The sequence below is a fragment of the Ambystoma mexicanum genome, chromosome 5q (genome assembly GCF_040938575.1).
Source record: "Ambystoma mexicanum isolate Mex_15411 chromosome 5q, UKY_AmexF1_1, whole genome shotgun sequence".
Taxonomy (NCBI): Eukaryota; Metazoa; Chordata; class Amphibia; order Caudata; family Ambystomatidae; genus Ambystoma; species Ambystoma mexicanum.
The window spans coordinates 82,603,705-82,627,983 of NC_090933.1; the positions used below are offsets into that span (position 1 = coordinate 82,603,705).

The 24,279-nt window shown below is 43.2% G+C and overlaps 1 protein-coding gene across 1 annotated transcript in view; it reads right to left on the reverse strand.

Moving 5' to 3' along the window:
- LOC138497230 (band 4.1-like protein 4B) overlaps window positions 1-10,985 on the reverse strand; it is a 471,210-nt gene extending 460,225 nt beyond the window's left edge. Inside the window, exon 1 of the mRNA XM_069620556.1 lies at window positions 10,829-10,985. Coding sequence (XP_069476657.1) covers window positions 10,829-10,877 — 49 coding nt within the window. The 5' untranslated portion in view covers window positions 10,878-10,985. The remainder of the gene's footprint in view (window positions 1-10,828) is intronic.
- Window positions 10,986-24,279: the final 13,294 nt, after the last annotated feature.

Sequence of the window (24,279 nt, forward strand, 5' to 3'; positions counted from 1 at the left end):
CTCAAATTAAGAAGGCAACTAGATCACATTGTTAAGTCTGGCAGTTTTTGGAATCAAGTAATTCCTTTTTTGATGCCTCTTAGTATGTAATGCCGACCGATGGTGATGCTGCGTGTTACCCAGAAGCCTGAGGCACCAGGACCCCGAATAAACTCGGCCCCCAAAACACTCATCACCATGCCCCCTGCCATGGCACACAGAGACCGCAGTTATGCACTGACATGGACAGCAATCATTATGGCCAACTGCCAAATCTGGGGGAGGCCTTCTTGTGGGCTTTAGGGATTTACGGCATCAGGGCTACAGATGTGTCCCACAGCACAGTGGGATGCACCGTTGATGTTCGTAGTGGTGGTTGCTATCTTTAATGATGGTTCTGAACTTCTCTCTGATGGTTGTAAGTGTGTTTATCTTTGCATTATGCCTACCATATCTTGTGGTAATGTTTCCATCCTGGTCGATGGCAATGAGGATTTGCAATTCATCATGGCCAATAATTGATTCCTTGCCAGGTGACTGCACGGTGGTATACAAGACACCACTTACAGCATAAATATCCAATTCAAACTCTTCCTGTTCTTTGCCTCTATGGTTTCTGGTCAAGCCACTTGTCGGTGTGAACGGAGGTGGACCAGGAGGCTCTAGGTGCCAGGGATAGCCACCAGCTTCATGATGCACTGCTGGGGATGGTACCTGGGGGATCCCCGATGCGTGTTTCTCTGCTCCCCAATCTTTTGGGCAGAAGTTCTGCAGCAAAGGTAAAAGACAAACACGGTGCACCACAAGTGAATATCCAGGAAAACTACAGGCAGTTCAGGGACCGCAGCTCCTCTTTTCATGCTCACCACGCGATGTAGATATGTAGAAGGTAGGGATGTGTGCACACTGTGTGGGCATGAGAAAATTAAGAGGCCATTCAACCGGATGTTACAGGATACTGCTCGGTGGAGCTGCAGTACTACTATGAGAGCACTGCCTGACTCAAAGATGGCGATGGATGCCTTTTAGACCTTGGCCCACACAGTTCCATCCAATTCTCTAATTACACGAGAATCAGAAAAATACACACCAAATGAGAATAATTAACTTCGAGAAGGAAACACATGATCAGGAGGCGACTTTCAGAGGCCTTGTCCAATATGGTGACTCTGGGTTAGTAAGAGACAGACTTAACCAATCCCTGTGTTCATTTAGTTACTTGAGAGGTGTAAACCAGTATAAAAGGAGGCAGAGGGAACCAGGCAGTATGGAACTTAGGAAGGACAATTGGAAATCTGCTGCAGATGAAGAGAAGGCAAGAAGGAGCAAGTAACAGAGGCTGCATGGCCGTGTAGCACAATATGAGAAGCGCTTTGCTAGGAACCTCTTTGGCCTAAAGCCGAGTTCCTGGCAAGGGCTTAAAGATCTTGTAGGAGCAGGAACTGACTGTAGTCCTGCAGTGGGCTTAAACTCACAGCTCATAGGGGGGCAGAGAGTAATAAAGAGGAACTTCATAACGAGAGTCTATGCGTGGCTCAAACCTAGGTACAAAGCAGGCCACCCATGAATTCAGAGAAAACCAGACCTTGTTCTTGGATGACTCCAAGGAGGCCTTCTTTTTGCTAGCGAGGTATAATGGTGTCAATTTGAAAACCACCCATCACGCTGCATTTTCGACTGGGCCAGGGCTCAAATAATTTTTAGCACCCCTGTGACACAGAGGGTGGGCAGCACTGCTGCCACCACCCATAGCTGCTCCCCACAGTCTCGACATATTTGGGGTTACACCACAGCTCGCAGCTGCTCATTGTGGTTGATGGAGGCACTGACCAGCACCACTTCATAATTAAAGTGAGTCTGAGACAATAAGTGCTGGGGCTCAAAAATAAGTGCCAGGGCTGGGCCTTGGCAAGCACCTCCACACATAAAGCACTGTGGTAACCACTTCGGGTATCCCCTAGGGCAAGGGGGACCATAACTTCTAGGCTGGCGAGGTTTTGCTGTGTGAGAGACATGGAAGGAAGCCCATGGCTATAGGGTTAGAATATCTATGTCTATAATCTAACAAAGGGGAACATCTGAGCCAGGAAATCCCATCGAATTAGGCAGGAACGCTTGCATGGGCACTACAACACTGTGAAGGTGAGTTATTTTGGAAATAGCCAATCGGGAGCAGTATCCCTGAAATTATGCTTCTTTTAGAGGCAGGAACCTGGACATGCATAGGATCCTTGCACTTATTCCCTTAGCTCTCCATCCTGATATTGTTTCACAGTAGTTACTTGCCCCCCTTTATACTGTAGCCGACACCCTGTAGTGCTTGAAGCAGTTAATTCAACAGATGACTCTTAAGCCCCAGCATGGGACTAATGCATAGGACAATCAGCCGAGCTGTGACTTCAGTGAACCAGGTTGGTCGAAAGGCTGCAACCAGCATGTTCCTCCAAATGTTTTGTTACTATCCACTGTTTTATTGGGCAGCAGGAGTGGACTGGCCTAGGGTGAACTCTGGAGATTTCCTGGTGGGTGTCTGCACCCTGGGCCTCCTTTTGTGTGCTAACCTATTTTATTTCCAAATGTTCTCATTAGGAAAGGGGCCTGCTGAACATGTGTAAAATGAGGCGACTTTGAACATTATTTCCAGGACCCCTTTTGGCTCCCAGTCCAGACCTGTTGGGCAGCCACCGGTGCCATTTGTTTTGTTTCTTTCCCTTCTTTCTTATTGTAACCTCCCCTATATAGGGAGTTGGACTTGTAGACAGGTATTCTGAGTGTTCTGTTCCTCCTTGTTATGCTTGAGCTAAAACATGGCGCTGGTGTGCAGTGCATTCTGGGGGCACTCAGAGCCATAATGGATATTTATTCCATGCCTCAGTGAAAAGCTGTACTTGCCTTGCTGAAAGACATGCTTTCTAAACCTGTTATGCAGCCAGTCAAGGACATTATGCTGGGAAAGCTGTTTTTTTATGTCTTGCTATGAGTTATGGAATTGTTTTCCGTGGAGTTTTAGAAGAGGGAAGCTTTGCTCCTTGGGGTTACTGTCGGTTGACCGGCCGGCAATCAACAGTCACTCAGCAATGCGCAAACGCTAATGTCAGAGGGTTCGAGAAATTGCCACCCCTTTTGAGGAGGGCACATATATGCGCAGCTATCGGGAAGGTCAGGGGAAACCACAAAGACCTCAGTCGGAGGGGGGACGCCTTGTTCCGACCTTCCTGTGGGCTGTTGTGCTCTCTGCCTGGCTGTTACCGGGCTCTTCCAGTCGCTTCTGGCGAGATGAGGGATTCAGTTACGCCCACGGTGATGTATTTTCTTTTGAATTCTCTGTCCTTTCTGTGATTTATTTCTGTGTTATCACTTGTTGCTTCCAAGCTATGAATAAATAGCCGTATAAGTGCTCATTATTTCGCTAACTGCGTATCTGGTTGTGAGTTATTGCTTCGCCTACCTGCGTTCAAATTATTTTCTTGCTCTACAAATGTACTGGTGATGAATAATTGTCCGTGCCCTCTTGGAGAGCAAAACACTCCTATATCGGGGAAGGTTGCTGCATTATTGTTTTCCACCAGATCCCTGCTGTAAAGGACTTTGGAGTTGGATCAGATTGATGTTTAGTTGTCTGTACGGTACTATGTGCTGCAGTAATGGGCCTCGCCTCCAATCAGTCCGCGTACTGCTGTGTTCAGTCCAGAAGCGGCAAAGTGTAATTTGGGAAGAACCACAAGCTTCAACTCGCCAAGGGCTAGAGGGGCTAGAGGGGAGGTTCTTGGCTTCTCTATGCAGGTAGGAGTGTGATGAAAAGAATGCATGCTGCATAGAATCCAGGGGCATTGGGAGCAAGGTGGCACCCATCATGCAAGCACACCACCAAGTTCCAACTGCCCACCAATCACACTTGAGGGGAGCGGAAAGAGCGGCATGGTGAAGAAGAATGCCATACAAAATCCAGTGGCAACGGGTCACAGGATGCACCTTGTCCACATGCTCACCTTGCCCCTGCCAGAGCATGCTTAGAGACATAGGACAGAAGGTAGGGGTATACTAGAACACTCCACAATATCATGGGGAGGGAGGTGCACATTCACCAGCACACTCCCACTCTCTGATCGAGCACCCTAAGAAGCAGCAGAGCGGGGGGAATATTGAAGGAGGATGCTGCATGGATCACAGGACCCATGGGAATGAGAGACCAACAAAAGCTCTCCACATCCTGCTGAAACCCCCACCACCCCCTGTGAGATGTGGCAGTTGTGACTGGCCCGCCGAAGCGGAATCAGCTGTCTGACACTGGTGGTGCATGTTTTAGGCTCCCAGTGAATTCCCAGAGATCTGGTGGTTCCACAGAATCCCGGCAATGGGATTCAGTTCAAACCAGAAACGGGCCCGACGGAAGTTCACACAGAATAAGTGTTGAGTCGTTCCCAACCTAATTAAATATGCCAAACCTTATTCACAGCTTAAGAATCCTATGATGTACCTAATGTAAACAAGACTTAATCAATAGTGCATGCCTCTTATGCCCATGCATCACCAGCAAGTCTCATCTGCCATACTTAAGTGATATATGTCAAAGGACAGCATCTAATTCCAAGGCGAGGTGCATAGATATTATGCCAAGTCAAAGCCTCATATGCCTCGTTACAACTGTATATGCCAAGGTTTGGAATCATGTGTAAATATATGTTTGTGGCTGACAAACAAGTTTGAAAAACATGAACTAACGTCATTTTTTGATGTTCCTTCTGTGATGGATTGGTAGCGTTGGATGGGGATTCAAGGTATCCTCTTAGTTCACTTCTCTCTATGTATGGAAATGCAAGGTTTGCATTCTGTCCTTTTGCTGACATGTGAACTAATGTGCGATGAGGTTACCCACTATGCCCCATCTCCTTGTGCTGATCTTTCTGGGCACATCCTCAAATACAACGGAACATGCATCTCATGCACAGGCATGTCTTTTAGGCTGTGATCAAATCTTAAATGCCAAATGACAGCCTTCACAAACTCTTGATTGGATATATCAGTTTGATCATGGGTACTCTGGGCTTCATCACCAGTGTGGCGGTAATTCGGTATTTAACCTGCTGAATTACTGCCAAACTCTAAAAGTGCTACTGCCAGTTTGTCCCGCAGGATTAGTGGTGATAGGGTGGTGTAATTTCCCATATAGGGGGTCCGTAGGACCCCATGGGGATATCAGCGGAATTAGCTGGGTGGTAATTTCGCCTTGGTAATTCTGTCGATTTTTGCGGGGAAGGTAGAAGATTTACCTCCAGCTTTTGTTGGAGGTAAATCTTGCACATTACTGCTAAACTCGTAGTATGGTGATGCAGTAAAGGAATTACCTCTGCATTACCAACAGGTGTATCCGCACCGCCATACTTGTAATGAGGTCCTCTGTGTTTTTCCTTGATACCAATTCATTGAACCTCATTACGAGTTTGGCAGTAAAAAAAAGGAATCTGGTTTGTGGGCTATTGTAGATTTTCTGAAAAAGTAAATCTTACTGCCAAAATCATTTAACCTTTCTGCCAGTTGGGCCTGTGGGCTTAACGTGAGGGTAAGCGTGGGGGTAGCGTGGTGTAAATCCCTGTTTTTGGAGTCCATATGAATCCACTGGGATATTTGGCGAATTTTCCACAAGCAATAATTGTGCACAATATATCAGCTGATGTATTTATGGTCTAAAAGTGCACGATTTACAACTAGCATCATGCTGGCGGTAAATCCTCTACTAAAAGATCAAATTTGGAATGCAGCGTGGTGGTAAAAATGGCTGTAATTTCGTAACTGCCAAGAAAGTGGCAGTTGCAGTATTACCACCACTTATTTACAGCACTGCCAAAGCTCGTAATGAGGCCCATTGTCTCTTCTTTTCAGCAAAAGTTCTCTTGGCACATGGCTGTAGGCATAATTTTCAAGTTAACCTACGATGAGGTAGTTGGTTTTCCGATCAGAGGAACATCGGAATAGTTGGGTGGTGTTAGGGGCACTCATGGGTCACCAGAGCGCACCTCAATTAACATTTACACCAGCATGTGGTCATTGGGCTCCTGCCCGTGCTGGGGCTGAGACCCCTTTTATTATCTTGGTGACATAGGACATCACCTCACATTGGAGACGGCCTACGTCACAACATCCCATTCAACCATCATAAACAAAACCAACAATTAACATCAAACAAACAACAGCTAAATGCTGCCTCCCACACATGATTCCAGTACATTATCTCCATGCCTCCCTAGGGGTCTCTGCTTCACCTGCGGGGGGTATCTAGATGTCTGTACACTTTGCTCATCCACCCTTTGCCAACTATGGTCGAACTTCTCATGTAGTGGCTCTCCTTCCTCCTAATGAGCCATTGTGTCCCCCTCTTGCTCTGGAGTGGGGCTACATTGGTTTCGGACGAATAATAAAAATTAGTAATTAGTAATTCTTCCATATCGGTTATCATTTGCGCTTTAAAGCAATGGAAATAGTATTTACGACGTATAGCATATAATGCAGGACAGTAGGCGATGACATGTTTCAACGTTTCTGCGGTATCAGGGTCCTTACAAAATCGACAGATGTTCTCACTGGCATCTATTAGTTTTCGCCTAAATAAAATATCCTTTGTATGCCACAAATTTAGACGAAAACGAATATAGTCCTCTCTAAATTTTGGAGATGGATATTTTAAGATATAAGATTCTACAACTCTAAATTTTTTGTGGCCAAACTGGGCAATGTTCCAGTCTTTAGAATGGGAACATCTTTCCAAGGTATATATCCAATCTTGCCGATACAGTTTAATTTTAGCTTGCATTGGATTGTGGATTAAAGTATCTAAAGAGATGTCCGCATCAGAAAGGATATTTATAGCTGTATTTAACCAGCATTTTGGGTATTGATGATCTGAATATAGTAAATATTTACCCAAAATACAGGATATATCTACATATTGTAATGACAGGATGCATTTTCTCAACAGAGCTATCAATTTCCATGCAATAGTACTGTATAACGATAGCAGCCCTAATTCAAAACGAATGATTGCAATGGGGACACAGGTAGGCAAATTAAGACTTGAGCGCCAGTATTTACCCTCTAATCGATCCCACACTAAACGGGGCAACATCGATACAGCTTCAGAGCCATACGAGATAATGGGTTTTGCTTTCATGGAATAAAATGATATTATATGATTGCACGTAAACTTTCCAAACTTATATAAAATAACCCTAGATTGGGAAATTAGGGTTTGCAGTTTCAATTCAAGTTCTTTTTGAAACACTTTATCATTGTTACCCTGGCTGATCATAATACCCAAGTATCTATATATTGAAGTTGAGAAAATTTGCTCCTTTTTTATATACCACTTGAATTGAGAGTATTTTGTCATTTTACGATTTTGGCACATCATAATTTGAGTTTTCGTTAAGTTTATAGTCATGGCATTTTCTACAGTATACTCCGATAACCCATTAATCAAACGTTGCAAACCTGCCGGAGTTTTTGACAATAGAACAAGATTGTCTGCATAAAGGATCCATGGTATCTGTTCTTGGTCTAGTTTGGGAGCATCAGAGTTAACATTCTGAAATTTTTCACCCATATGAAGGATAAATAGGTTAAATATAGTAGCTGCCAAGATGCATCCCTGCTTCAGTCCTCGATATGTTGAGATGGGAGGAGTTAGCATCCCATCGCGAGTAACACGGATATGAACTGATGTATTTTCATGAAAGATAGAAATGAACTTGACCAGTGAATAAGGACAGCCCAATAGCAGCAGTTTATGCAGCATTAGATTGCGGTCTATACAATCGAATTATTCCTTGAAGTCTACAAAGGCAACGAATAACGGTTGCCTTTGCTGACAGCAGAGAGCCTTGATTGCAGTCAAGGAGACGATATTTATAGCCGTTCCCTTACCAGCCACAAATCCTGTCTGAAACCTATCTCTCATATTCGATGCGTTGATCCATGGTTGGAGATCTCTTAGAATTAGTGAAGCAAAGATTTTCCCTGGAACATCTAATAAGGCGATTGGCCTATAATTTGCGGGGTTTTGTCTATCGCCTTTTTTTTATAAATGTCCGAAATAAAAATTAACGAGCCCACCAAAAGACCTAAAACACACACCATGAAAAGTTCTAACTACCAAAAGTCAGGGTCATAATCTAACAAATCATAATCTAACAACGCATCCAATGATATGCAAGGGAAGGAGAATAATCAAGAGCTGAAAAGATATTCCTATATTATTGCTTTTATAACAAATGAATGCCGGTTAGGGGCTCTGAGGCCAGGAAGAAAAACGCATGTTTGAAATGTAGAGGTGTTTTTGCACATGTGCCTAATGCAAAATGTTTATTACAAATGTACACATGTCTAAGAAGTGACCTAGTTGAATAGTCTGACAGTTCCTGCTGGTGATATTGAATATATACGTAAAGTGCCTAACTCTGAAAGTGTGCAGTGGTCATTATGGTGTCTAGAGCCTGTCCCTTTTCTTGCATCTAGAGGTAAATGTGTATTATGAATGAAAGGCACAGTACCAAGCCTGAAGATCCCAAGCTAAGGTCTTGAGGTACAATAAAAGTGGTGTAAAGGAAGAGTAAGGCTATTTCTTCCAACACATCATGGAACACCCAAAAAATCTACTCTTGATTTCATAAAGCCGCACTTCCTTCTGTTCAGCGTTAGACCATGTTGAGCGATTCTTTACAGCACTGTTGTCAGCCATGGCATATGGTCCTTGTGGGACTTGGCGAATATCAAGACGTTGTCATTTATGTTAAGCACTCCAGGGAGTCCTTAGAGCATGCCCCTGATGGTGTGCTCAAACACTTCAGCTGCGGAAGAGACGCCGAAACTGAGTCACTTATAGCGAAATATTCCCAGATGCAACAAGAAGGGGTATGGATCTCGAGTCCTCGTGCAGCGGGACCTAGTGGTATCCTTCCATAAGGTCAAGAGTTGAGAACCCTGGCCCCCTGTAAATCCGCCAATATATCATCTAGCATATGCATGGGGTGTTGTTCCCTATGAATGGCCTTGTTTGGGAAGCCTCATGTCCACACATGTTCTCACTTCCTCTGGGCATTTGAGCTTGTTTTCCACCACTATGTGAAGCTGCACAGTGTTGAATAATCTGCGCCCGATTTCATCTGTTTCATCGGGAAGGTGACAAGACATAGCCAGGTGCCGGAGATGGACATGGTATGCATCCAGTGTACTTGGAGGGCTCCTGATCTGCCTGACGCAGTCGGAATCCCTCACAGTCCCTGTTGACCGGTGGTCTACAGGACACCTGGAAGGCACCCTTGGCTTCCTCGTATGTGTTGTCTCAGGGTTGCAGCATTATTATTTTATTTATTTTATTGCTTAAAGTACTGACCTAGCTCGAAAGCAGCGAAGCACTACACCGAGTGTGTGTTGCCAGCATTTGGGCAGGCATCTTTTAACAGTAGCGCAGTACTGTGAGGTATGTGTGTTGCTTCCTGAGTAAGACAACAGCGTGGCTTTCATGGCCCTGTCATAGGTTTCCCTGGTGGTGCCGAAAACATTTTCAGCCTGTCGCCCCACTGTCCCACCTGGGCCCTATTGTAGCTGGGGCACCAGTAAAGTCAAATTTGTGGACGGGACACACTGCAAAGCCTTGATGCTGCCCTTTGGGTTGCCTGCAGGCCCTGCCACTGTCCCTGCAGGGGCTTCAAAGGGTGTCCTCAGGGAGGAAGACTCTGTCATTATCCATGTCCCCATCCATCCTGGCAACTGGTGTGTCTGGCACCTGTTGCAGAGCCAACTTCGCCCCAGCGCCTTGTCCCTTTGTGACAAGCTATGAGTCAGTATATGACCTTTGTTTGGGGCCCACAGCTGCATGAGTACCGTGGGTGGCCCGCTAGCTGTACTTCACGGTTTTTTGTTTTTCTTTATTTTTCTGTGGGCTCACCTTCAGGGGATGCAGGTTTGTGTGTGATGCACCTCAACTTCAGCTGGGGCCACCACCCAGGCTTTATTCCCGACTGACAGGATCACATCCTGTAAACAGCCTGCAGGTCCTCTCCTTCACCCAGCGGTTATGTGTTCACCGTTCTGCCACCTCAGCACGGATAGGATGGCAGGCCGCAGTATGTGTCACCCTGATCACCTGCTCCGGCATACGTCGGAGACGTGTCTATGTCTCTGTGGTGTGACACGGGGCACAAGCGCGCTTGTTCAAGGGCTGTCTCACCAGAGGATGCAGGCGAGGAGCAAGGTACTGTGCCGTGCACGTTGTGGCGGGGGTGGATCGTGGTTCTGTGCCCACCTCATCAGCAGTTGTTAGGGGCACTCGCGGGATACTGGCGCGCACCTCCATTAACGACAATTACACCAGCATGTGGTCATTGGAACTCCTGCCTGTTCCAGGCGGAGACCCCTTTTATTATCTTTGTGAAATAGGCCGTCACCTTACTATGGAGACGCCGTAAATCACAACAGGTGGGACTATCCTTGTTAAATCACCTGCAAATTTGTAGCATAGGCTACAGAAAGCAAATTACCAAGGCTCTTGTTAAGTCACTTTTCTATAATGATATGATTACCCGCTGTAAGTAAGAAGCAATTTAACACGGAAAGGGGACAGCCATTCATCTAATGAGTGACCATGAGGGAGTGATCATGGCTGATCCAAACTTGACAAACCAGTTATACATTGTAAAGCACTGAACCCACATATTACTACTCCACCCATCTCAACACCCAATAAAAGAAATAATGTTAAAATATTCTACATTGTCCATTGGTCTTACCCCCAAGAATGTGCACAGCTTTTATTATGAGTAAAACATGCTGAGCCTAGACACACTTGTATACTTACTGTTTGCACCCAGAGCGCCATGGTTCACATCTTTGGTCTCGGTAGCCATTGCCCCATAGCTAGAGTGGTGGTGATGGTGGTGATGGTGGTGGTGGTGATGCCTCCCAGAGGCTTTTGGGGTGTATGGTGTCCCACCATTTTCTTCACTGTTGAATGGGTTTAGGTCAGTGTTATTTAGCAAAGGGTAGCTGTGTCAAGAAACAAAGTGTATTCAATGAATCCAAAAACACATGAAACACACATGTATGATTCACAAAAAGAGAGAGAGTGGCCACAACAGCTGTCCTAGTAATAAGAAAAGCATGCTGAAGGTGCCTGAACTAGTTTTCAGAAGCGCAAAGGAAATGGAATTTGCGCAATAAATGTGACAAAATGACTCACTATAAATCCACCAAATTCAACCAATGAATTATGCTTTAGTCAAACACAGTGGAGAAACCTCAAGTACTCAGTTCAAATAAATATTGAATGACACTTATTAGCACCCGGGCAGGGGAGCCGGCCAATCAGTTTACTTGGATTGAGGGCTGAATCGAATCATACAAGCCCACGTTTCAAGCAACCCCCACAATCCCTTTCCCTCGGCCAACATTCCTGCCCCTCCCCACCCTCCTATCCCACTCATCTTATTGTAATGGAAAATGGAAAAGGGGCTCCGCTTGGAGTCTGTCTTCCAGCTCTGTGGTGGCCATCTTGCTTAAGTATTTTGTATGAATGCATGCCGCTCATTCATACAAAAACCATTGCTGTCAGCACCCGGGTATCCGGATTGAAACCCAGGGTGCTAATAGCAATAACACCCGATCTGGCAGGTCGGATTGGGTGGTAACGGCACTGGTGCCCATTGTCGAGGCCCTCTCTGTGCTCAGGCCTGTAACTTGGGCAATGGGCTGTTAACACCTGATAGTTATTGCTAAAGTAGTAGGCATTTATTGAAGTATTCATAGATATGCGTAGCATGTAGTATGCACGTATTCAAAATGCTTCACGCCTGTTCTCTATTCCTTGAATAAACTCTTCTCTCTCACACACTCCCCGAAAATTAGTAAACTCACGGGTTTGGCTGGCAAAGAAAGCCAATAAAGGACATACCCACACACCAAGGTGTCGCACTTTATGACATCACTTTCAAAGAGCCATAATGCTCAAACTATTATTTACCTGTCATAAGCATCTGACATTTATTAACATCAAAAACGTCTTACCCCAAACAAGTGTGATTAAATATTTGGAATTCATTATTCTCACACTGAAATTGTAGCTAAGATTTAAATATCATTGTTATGGTGGCATCAAACTTTGATCACGTGGCCCGACCCCTGAAAGTGTTCTGATGTCTTGTTATCATCCATGACCAGGAAAAGAGGAGTCTGGCACTGAGCAGGAGCAGGTATCACACACTTATTGCAAAAACAACACAGATCAGGGCTGCATACAAAATGTGAATCGTGGCTTTCACGTTCCCACCTAAAAAGCAAACACTGTCCAGTGACCACAACTCTATTAGTAAATTTACTAAACACATACCTCTTATAAATGCGCATGATCGCTTTTTGACTTGATCTAATTAGCAGAACGCCCCTCAGTGACATTTTTATTATTATTTTATTTATTGTTTGGCTGTATGAGACAACCTTTCAATAATTACAAAAATGAATAAAAACATATCATAAACATATTACAATTCAATTCATCAGTATATAACACGTTTCAGTATTTTACGCCTGGCACCCAATGTATATAAAACCTTAATAGCAGCATTTCTTTTCTTCTTTTTTTTTTCTTTTTTCTTTCTTTCCTTCCTTTCCATCACCTTCCCCTCATAAAAGCATTCACAATTACTTTGGGTATAATTCATTTAAAAAACCTGTTGTTGCTAATCTAATTGACATTCTCTTTGCACCAAAAATCAGTAGCCATAATTCTTCCATATCGGTTATCATTTGCGCTTTAAAGCAATGGAAATAGTATTTACGACGTATAGCATATAATGCAGGACAGTAGGCGATGACATGTTTCAACGTTTCTGCGGTATCAGGGTCCTTACAAAATCGACAGATGTTCTCACTGGCATCTATTAGTTTTCGCCTAAATAAAATATCCTTTGTATGCCACAAATTTAGACGAAAAAACGAATATAGTCCTCTCTAAATTTTGGAGATGGATATTTTAAGACATAAGATTCTACAACTCTAAATTTTTTGTGGCCAAACTGGGCAATGTTCCAGTCTTTAGAATGGGAACATCTTTCCAAGGTATATATCCAATCTTGCCGATACAGTTTAATTTTAGCTTGCGTTGGATTGTGGATTAAAGTATCTAAAGAGATGTCCGCATCAGAAAGGATATTTATAGCTGTATTTAACCAGCATTTTGGGTATTGATGATCTGAATATAGTAAATATTTACCCAAAATACAGGATATATCTACACATTGTAATGACAGGATGCATTTTCTCAACAGAGCTATCAATTTCCATGCAATAGTACTGTATAACGATAGCAGCCCTAATTCAAAACGAATCATTGCAATGGGGACACAGGTAGGCAAATTAAGACTTGAGCGCCAGTATTTACCCTCTAATCGAACCCACACTAAACGGGGCAACATCGATACAGCTTCAGAGCCATACGAGATAATGGGTTTTGCTTTCATGGAATAAAATGATATTATATGATTGCACGTAAACTTTCCAAACTTACATAAAATAACCCTAGATTGGGAAATTAGGGTTTGCAGTTTCAATTCAAGTTCTTTTTGAAACACTTTATCATTGTTACTCTGGCTGATCATAATACCCAAGTATCTATATATTGAAGTTGAGAAAATGTGCTCCTTTTTTATATACCACTTGAATTGAGAGTATTTTGTCATTTTACGATTTTGGCACATCATAATTTGAGTTTTTGTTAAGTTTATAGTCATGGCATTTTCTACAGTATACTCCGATAACCCATTAATCAAACGTTGCAAACCTGCCGGAGTTTTTGACAATAGAACAAGATCGTCTGCATAAAGGATCCATGGTATCTGTTCTTGGTCTAGTTTGGGAGCATCAGAGTTAACATTCTGAAATTTTTCACCCATATCAAGGATAAATAGGTTAAATATAGTAGCTGCCAAGATGCATCCCTGCTTCAGTCCTCGATATGTTGAGATGGGAGGAGTTAGCATCCCATCGCGAGTAACACGGATATGAACTGATGTATTTTCATGAAAGATAGAAATGAACTTGACCAGTGAATAAGGACAGCCCAATAGCAGCAGTTTATGCAGCATTAGATTGCGGTCTATACAATCGAATTATTCCTTGAAGTCTACAAAGGCAACGAATAACGGTTGCCTTTGCTGACAGCAGAGAGCCTTGATTGCAGTCAAGGAGACGATATTTATAGCTGTTCCCTTACCAGCCACAAATCCTGTCTGAAACCTATCTCTCATATTCGATGCGTTGATCCATGGTTGGAGATCTCTTAGAATTAGTGAAGCAAAGATTTTCCCTGGAACATCTAATAAGGCGATTGGCCTATAATTTGCGGGGTTTTGTCTATCGCCTTTTTTATAAATGGGTACAATCAATGAAGTACACCACCATTTAGGGATCTTTTGGGTAATTACAACTTGAGAGAAGATTTCAAACAGGATGGGAGCCCATAAATCCGGAAATTCTATTAGCATGGCATTAGAAAGCCCATCAGGGCCTGGAGCACGGGATCTACTAGCTTTGTGGATGAGATAAAGAATATCATCTATTGTAAAATCTATTGAGAAGGATCCCTCAAGTTTTACAGAAGGTACGCAATTAGTAGAAGGGAGAAGAGCATGAAGGCCAGCAAAATGGGAGATCCATATGGAAGTAGCAACATCATTAATCTGCATTTGACATTGAGTGGTGTTATATGTGTCTGTTATTAATGACCAACATCCTGCAGAGTTTTTTGTCAACACTTTAACCAACATTGCCTCACCATCTTTTTGATATAATAGCGAACGATAAGTTCTTCTCCAATTCCTATGTTTTTTTTTAATTGCTTTAAGAGCAGCCCAGCGCTGATCAACTGGTAGAGATTGGACCGCTTTCTTATTTTTTCGAAATAGAGCTTTCGCTTTCTGCATATCTTGATTATAAGAATGTGCTGCACTGAAGATCTTGTTATCTTAGTAGAACCGGCAAATTGATACATTAGTTTTGTTTAATCAATATCAGAATTCCAATAATTTAGCGAGGTTTTACATGATATTTTAAGACAATCTGTAAAATGCAATAGTTTGGTACTGGTCCATTGTAAGCGGTTTCGACCAGGATTTACATGAATAGTACCTTCCATTGTTATAGAAGACACAAGTGGAGCAATTCCTTGATCACCAGAGTTCAGTGGCCAATGGAGATGCAGCATATTATGATCACTAGCCGAAGATGGCAAAACCTGAAACCCCTTCAGGAGATAGAACAATGAACAGCTAACATAAATGAAGTCAATGGTAGCCACAGAACTACCCCTTTTCCATGTCGGGTGGGGAGGAGAGTCCTCAGGAAATTATCCATTTACCATGAACATATCTTTCGACTGTATAAACGCATTCCAGCTTCGTACTCGATCGTCAGATAATACTTTACTATTATTTAAACAATGGAGATTTAAATCTCCCGCTAAAAATATGTGCATTTGTTTCTTGTATTGGTATATTTTTTCCCATAAGCGCTCAAGAGAGCGCAAGTAGGAATCGGTGGAGAAAGCAGCTGGATTCCATTATGTATTAATCAGAGAATACTGACAATCGTCAATAGATAGTTGAGCTAACTGGATATACGGGGTCAAGATTTCATGTGAGATAACACTCATGGATGGAGTTGTTTTCAACATCATCAACAGACCAGACATTGGGCGACCGTTAATAGCAGAAATAGCAGGATTTAGGATGGGATAATAACCATCCCACGACGGGCAGTTAGTTAGCCATGTTTCCTGTAGTAATATAAAATTGTACTCTCTTAGTTTAATGGCAGCATCAGAAAGAAGATGTTTGAAGCCTCTAGTATTCCAGCTTAATAATGAAAGTTGCTTACTAGGGGAGACGTTAAGCTTGAGAGGCAGAGCACCGACATTTACACTGTTGTTTGCATTGTGAACCACTCAAATCCGCTTTAGTAGAGGCGCCTAATGTTACTTGTGCATCTTTACATGGAACTGAAATAGCAGAGCTTCTTTGATGGTCAATAGCTAGATCAAAACCCAGATCCCACAAGGCTACGCGAGCGGCCCAAAGAGTATTTAAAACCACTCTTGAGCGGAGCCAGAGTCGCACTAAAGACAGGTCGTTATTATTTAAGAATTCAACTTGTTCAATGTCACCCGAATTAATATCCTCCAATGCATATATATCACCAAAAATGGCTAAAAGGCTAGCACGATTCAAATCATATGAATGATACGGCAAAGGCCTACATTTAATAATTAGTGAATGGAGATTTTTTTTTTACATCAGGTTTTTTCTGTCTATTTTGAGTACTCTCCGAATTCGTAGTGGGTATTGCATGGGAGCTTACCTGTTCAGTAAGGCCAAACGGAATTTGCTTTAAATTAGAAGCAGCAAATACAGTTTGGTTTAGATTCGAAGTAGCAATAGATGAAGGTAATTTCTGCCCCCCTTCATCACATGTAACAGCACTATTACCAGAAGTCTGGTGATATTTTAACATGTATTGTTCAATGGCTGAAGCTATGATACAATCTAAGGTTGGAGGCATGGAGGATAAATTACATTGATCCATTTTATTCGCAACTGCCAAGAAAGGAAGGGAAGGCAGCTGTGGTACAGATTTTATTGTAGAAGGCAATCTAAGTTGAGATGGCTTATTTGCTCCAATTTGAGAAAGGGAACTATCTTTAAATTTAGATCCATCAGTGATATTAGATTCAGCTAGAGGAAGTTTAAGGCTTTTAGCGTCTAGATAAAGGTCTATTTCTTTGCGCAACTCTGCACGTTTTAAACACAATTCAGCATCCAATAGATCGTTTACTCTTGGAGCAGTGATTAATTTCGGGTGATTATCAATTACAGCAGATTCATTGTCAATCAAGGCCACAATGTTATTTAAGGGCGAGTGTTCAACTGAAAGTTGTACATTTACAAGCCCTTTTAGGCTTTTCTCGGCAGCGATTTTTGCATATTTATCCCGTACGACTTTAGCAGCTATGGTCATTTTATTTTTGGCAGGTAGCTTTAGCCCTTTCAAGTATGATTTAGCGATCGAGGAGGGAATATGCTGCTTTGGTCGATTTTTTGTTTTCTTTCTTAAAGGGCTTGTATGAGTCTGTTTAGCAGGGGTAGCACCCGAAAAAATTGTGAATAGTTCTTTAGAAGATTGTAATACATTCACTGATGCTGAAGGCAACACAGTATTAGCTAATGAACATACAGGAGCACACTTCTCAACAGGGGAATGAAGTTCTCGAATAATATGTGGGAATGTAGGTAGGGTAAACTGGTCAGATGTAGCCGTATTTTCCATGGCCAATTTCGGTTTCTCCAATTGATTAAATGGAGAATCCTTGGTTGCTTTCTGCTGTAATAATTTAGCAGGAGATAACTTTGGTTTTTCAGGAGAAATGAGAGCAATGTCATTTAATGGTTTCAACTGTTGTAGGCGTAACTGTGATTGCCATCTAATTAATTTAGTAAGTTGTTTATCCTGGATTTTAAGTTTTTCATCCAAGGTCTCACATAATTTAAACAATGATGATATAGCCAGATTCATAGCATGCAAGGTGGTTTCAATTAGTATTGTGGAAGACAAACATGCAGTAGATGGAGGTGGCAGAGAAAGCAGGGGCATGGAAGGAGAAGGGATGGGTTTCGGTATGATATGAGACCGTCTGGAGTAGGCACTATATATGAGGAAACTGACATATGTTTCTCGTCATCAGAATAAATGTGGGAGATTTCTGGTAATTCGTAGTTTGCCTCAGGCGCCACATTATTATCAATAAAGGATGAATTAGAACAGTGATCAAGTTCGTCTTGATCCTTTATAGACTCGTCAGCCAATACTATAACCGTAGGATTAAAATATGTACCACACATAGAAGGAATACACGAAGCAGCAGGAGTTAATAAACAATTTGACCCAGGTATAACTAAAGGCTTGCTAGTGGGCATAAAATTATCACTCTGCGGCAACAGTGTGCTCACTTCTTTTGTAGCCTGTGTATCTTTGTCACATGGTAATTTTCTCAGATCAGTATTGGAATCCGGCAAAAGGGCCGGTTGTATTGGAATTTCGCTATCCTTCAACATTGTTATATCTGAAATAGAGCACTTGGATTTAGGCTGCATTATGGTAGATGGAATATCAGGCGCAGCACAATTACTGGGCAGATCACTGCTACATACCCTTTTGTCTTTGCCCATAGTGGCGAGCAACTCCTGTATATCACGCAACGCTACTGTTGCTTTAAATCGTGCGATTTTAGGAACTCGGGAAGCTGAAGCTGCATGCGGACGCGGCGTACTGCCCATTACTTTCCTTTTCTGAGGAGCAAGAGGTGGGGAAGATGGAACTGCCGCCAGTTTGCTTGATCTAAAATAGTAAAAGCGTCGGCGCATTTAATACGCCACCCAAAAAGCACTTGGATTAATATTTCAGTTAAAAAGGGTGAATTTGTTAATATTTTTTTTTTTTTTTAAAGAAGAGAGTATAACATTTTTTTTAAAAAAAGGCAAACTTTGGCGCCACACGCAAAGTGCTACACAGACTAATGCCAAATGTATTAAAAACTTAAATTAATAGTATTCTTAGTCAATACGCAGTTATGTAAATTCCTTTTTTTTTTAGAAGTGGTATCATTCATCCGAATAGTCTAAGGCAGCTGTTCGGTTTTCAGGGAAGGGAACGCCCGACAGCTTGTGGAGCTGCCAGAGTCCGACTCTCCACCCCAAACCCTGAGAGCTAATAGAATACGTGTAAGTAAAGTTAGCAACTGAAGGCCTCAATCCAGATTACTCACAGATCACAGCCAAACAGCACAACAGCGGCTCCAGCCCTTACTTCCTCCAGGGCTTAACGCCGCAAGGGTGGATATACCGGCAATTTATGCTGGGATAGAGTCACGTGACCACTCACGTGTGCACGATAGGCCCCGCCTCCTCCAGGAAGCAGGGAAGGCAGCAAGAGCTCGGCTCGCAGTGCTGCTAGGCTCAGAGTCAATTGCAGGCAAATTCAAACACTCGATACATGAAGCGCACCTTCCAGTTAAACAAACACACGCCGCTCGGGTGGATATACCGGCAATTTATGCTGGGATAGAGTCACGTGACCACTCACGTGTGCACGATAGGCCCCGCCTCCTCCAGGAAGCAGGGAAGGCAGCAAGAGCTCGGCTCGCAGTGCTGCTAGGCTCAGAGTCAATTGCAGGCAAATTCAAACACTCGATACATGAAGCGCACCTTCCAGTTAAACAAACACACGCCGCTCGGGCGGATATACCGGCAATTTATGCTGGGATAGAGTCACGTGACCACTCACGTGTGCACGATAGGCCCCGCCTCCTCCAGGAAGCAGGGAAGGCAGCAAGAGCTCGGCTCGCAGTGCTGCTAGGCTCAGAGTCAATTGCAGGCAAATTCAAACACTCGATACATGAAGCGCACCTTCCAGTTAAACAAACACACGCCGCTCAGGCGGATATACCGGCAATTTATGCTGGGATAGAGTCACGTGACCACTCACGTGTGCACGATAGGCCCCGCCTCCTCCAGGAAGCAGGGAAGGCAGCAAGAGCTTGGCTCGCAGTGCTGCTAGGCTCAGAGTCAATTGCAGGCAAATTCAAACACTCGATACATGAAGCGCACCTTCCAGTTAAACAAACACACGCCGCTCGGGCGGATATACCAGCAATTTATGCTGGGATAGAGTCACGTAACCACTCACGTGTGCACGATGGGCCCCGCCTCCTCCAGGAAGCAGGGAAGGCAGCAAGAGCTCGGCTCGCAGTGCTGCTAGGCTCAGAGTCAATTGCAGGCAAATTCAAACACTCGATACATGAAGCGCACCTTCCAGTTAAACAAACACACGCCGCTCGGGCGGATATACCGGCAATTTATGCTGGGATAGAGTCACGTGACCACTCACGTGTGCACGATAGGCCCCGCCTCCTCCAGGAAGCAGGGAAGGCAGCAAGAGCTCGGCTCGCAGTGCTGCTAGGCTCAGAGTCAATTGCAGGCAAATTCAAACACTCGATACATGAAGCGCACCTTCCAGTTAAACAAACACACGCCGCTCAGGCGGATATACCGGCAATTTATGCTGGGATAGAGTCACGTGACCACTCACGTGTGCACGATAGGCCCCGCCTCCTCCAGGAAGCAGGGAAGGCAGCAAGAGCTCGGCTCGCAGTGCTGCTAGGCTCAGAGTCAATTGCAGGCAAATTCAAACACTCGATACATGAAGCGCACCTTCCAGTTAAACAAACACACGCCGCTCGGGCGGATATACCGGCAATTTATGCTGGGATAGAGTCACGTGACCACTCACGTTTGCACGATAGGCCCCGCCTCCTCCAGGAAGCAGGGAAGGCAGCAAGAGCTCGGCTCGCAGTGCTGCTAGGCTCAGAGTCAATTGCAGGCAAATTCAAACGCTCGATACATGAAGCGCACCTTCCAGTTAAACAAACACACGCCGCTCGGGCGGATATACCGGCAATTTATGCTGGGATAGAGTCACGTGACCACTCACGTGTGCACGATAGGCCCCGCCTCCTCCAGGAAGCAGGGAAGGCAGCAAGAGCTCGGCTCGCAGTGCTGCTAGGCTCAGAGTCAATTGCAGGCAAATTCAAATGTTCGATACATGAAGCGCACCTTCCAGTTAAACAAACTCACGCCGCTCAGGCGGATATACCGGCAATTTATGCTGGGATAGAGTCACGTGACCACTCACGTGTGCACGATAGGCCCCGCCTCCTCCAGGAAGCAGGGAAGGCAGCAAGACATTTTTATTATTCTTCACTCTACTCAATAAAAAACAAACTTTCAACAGGCGCATCACATGTTTGAATTATTATGTGCAAATCATCAAGAAAATAATGCATGTCATTTTTTTAAAAAAATCCATGGGCACTGATACCACATTTGTATCTCAAAGGGACTCTGGCCCAGAATCAGACATTTATTACCACCTTACAAAGTTGCTCCCCTTTCTTTCAGAGCCAAGGTCATCTTGCTGTATGTATCCGCATAAAAGGGAATTTTTCAGTCAAAAAGACTGGTTCTACATTTGTTTTTCGATATCAGTTTATTCGTGTGCACTTTTGCTCGATATATTTTTGACCACTCTTTTTTTAAATTGGGGTGTGCCTCTCAAAACACCCCTTTAGCCCACTTCCACACTCACTCCCACACCTAGTCCCCGCCCACACACACACACACATTAACCTATACATACAATATATCACGCGAACCCGTGTTGCTTTGTGTAGTCTTACTTCCCAGGTGAGCACTTTGCCCCTGAGCTATCCTCCGAAGACTGCATATTTATTGTTGAAATCCGAGCAAAATAATGACATGTCAACACTGCGTTTCAGCAATAGCGTGGTGCAGTTAGACGTTCTGTTCCACGACTGATTTAATGCTGATAAAACATATGGCACAGCCCAGTGGGATGTGATTGATCGGGGTTGTCCTGATGAAAACCTCGGCCTAAACAAGTACTACATTATGCTATGCTACCATATGCTATGTTTGCTATGCCCTGCTCGGATTTAACATGCTATGCTCTCTTAGGTTTGGCATGCTATGTTGCATTATGTTATGCGACACAATCAGTCTTATTTTCCAAAAATCGCTGATAGCATGCACGGGACCACCAAGGTTAGCTCTAGTGTTCCCTGCAGGCAAATGTTCAACATTCAAGATACAGGAGAGAGTAAAAGCAAGACAAAATAGCTTTGACTTTTCCATTTGCCTTTCCGACTCATGAATAAATAAATGCTCCCTGGTTATGCTTTGCAGGCAGCGTTTACTAATGGATTCCTATGGAAGCCACATGGTCTCAAAACGGAGACGGATTCCATAGGAATCCATTTGTTTTATGCCTTAATGTAGGCGTAAAAAGAAAATGCACTGACGAGACGGAAGAGGTCAGCACGCTGGTGATCCTAGCTCCGATCCATGTGCCTCCTCCACCTGGTCCCTGTTCTAAAATGGAGCAGAGTTTTAAATAGTGGCGTAAAAGCATTACGCCTCGCTTTTATGCCTCCATTTAACACAACCATTTAAAATGAGGCCCTGTACCGTGTCTGAGCTGCAGGTGCTTGTTCTGCAATGATGGGATGTTAGGATCTATGTTTCCTGTCCCCAACCGCGGCTTTTGCAGGAATATGTTGCTTAACTTGAAATTGTGCTTTTGATGTAAACCTTCCTTTTGCTTTTTGGCAAATGCCCCCACCCACACACCCCTTTCCGGAATTCCACTTCCTCCTTCACTGCATCTAAAACTAACCTTGCTTTTTAATGCTTCGTTCCCAATTGCAATGTTGTAACTGAATTTGAATGAGTTTTGCTGATTTTTTGTTTTTATTTATGCATCCCTTTATTTTACTTTTTTGGGATATGATGTCTGTTTTTCCATGCTAGTTAGCTAGGCGATATTTTGTCAGGTTATAATTAAGTCAAGTTTCGTTAAGTCACACCACAGTAAGATCAAGTTTTATGGGCATCATAAATACATTTAAATGTAGTATTACATCTGACAAATAAATAACACTGCAAAACTCCTCATGCTATTTTGCATAAAGAAAGTAAGGGTTGCTCGTTAGCTCCCTGTCTCTTTATCCTCTATATGGCTGATGTTGATGACTTTCTGAGAAATGCACGCATGGTGATTGCTAAACTAGGGGATCTGAGGCTCTCATGGCTGGCTTATGTCGACGATTTTCTTCTTTTTGATCAAACTAAAGTGGTCTTGCAGAGGCTCATTTGCAAATTTGAAGAATATGCCACTCTTAATGGGTTTAAGATTAACCCGAGCAAAACCCGTACTATGATCTTCTCAAAGGGGAGAATGGGGAATAACAAAGTATGGAAAATAGGTGGTGAAAATATAATCAGAGCAAATCAAATCGTCTAACTTGGTTATTTGATTTTGGCCCAACTCTCGGCGATCGAACTTAGACGATTTCTTAGACACAAATTGCTCCCACTTATCTCCCAATCCCTTAGACTAGACAATAAATATGGCATGTTCTCCCTTAAGCCTGTAGTAGATTTCTTTAAGGGTAAGGTTACTCCAAAGCTTCTGTATGGAATGGAACTCCACTATTCGGCACTTTTGATTTTCTGGGACTCTCTTGAGGGTATTTATTGGAGGAAAATTCTAAAACTGCCAAATTCCATTCCAACATTGGCTATTAGGTATGAACTAGGGTTAGTCTCATTCCGAGCCAGGATTCTCTGGAGGGTTCTTTCACTTTTTTTCAGCTTTGCCCTCTCCTAAACCTGATACTCTCTATGCTGATGTGGGCCACGTGATTTCTTCTCAGGGACCTTTAGTCCAGAATCTTTATCTTAACGCTTTTAGTGATCTCTGTGACAAGACCTTGTTGGATATTTCGTCTGATAGGGACACCCTACTAACGAATCCCAACAAGGTCAAGGAGTGTCTCTTCAGTCATGACTGGAGTAACACTATTGATACATTACATTCGTGTTCCTCCCTGAGAGATTTACCATTTGACCATAAGAAAAGAGGCCTGCTGTCTTTTATCTTGAATCAATTTCCCAACAGATATTATTGCTCCCTTCTCGTTAAACTCAGATGAAATCTCCTTCCGACTCGAGAAGTTCTACATAAAAGGAAGGAGTTTTCTGATTTAGATCCTATCTGTCGTTTTTGCAAAACTCTGGGGGTGATTGAAACTGCTCGGCATCTCTTTTTAGACTGTACTGCTTTGACATCTTTAAGGGACAAACATTTAGGTCGTTTTAATGTAATGGGGCAAATGGGGGCGGACAATCTTATCTGGTCACAGTGTCTCTCTATTACAAATATTAAGGATGGACTTGCTGTGGCCGGTTTTATCAAAGCTTTAGATTTATATGCCCCGTGGTTATGATTATGCCTTTTATGACTATGCTTGTCTTTATGAAATTGTTTTAGTTTCTGCAGGTTTATTCCAATTAGAACTTTGAAAATTTTAAAATTTTAATGTCGGTATATTCTTTAATGCTGCACTGTACTTCGCACTGAACCTTTCAAATCTAAATTTAAATCTGTCCCTTATTCTCTGGAAATTTTAACTGGAAATTGGATCTATGTTTTAATGCTTGTTAGTATAATTGAAATTTAAATGTAATGAATGTCTTTTTACTTCTTAAAGTCTTTTTGTTTGTAAAGGTTTCTTGTAAACCATATACAATAAAATAATACAAAAATAAAAAAAAATAAATAAAGTGAGCT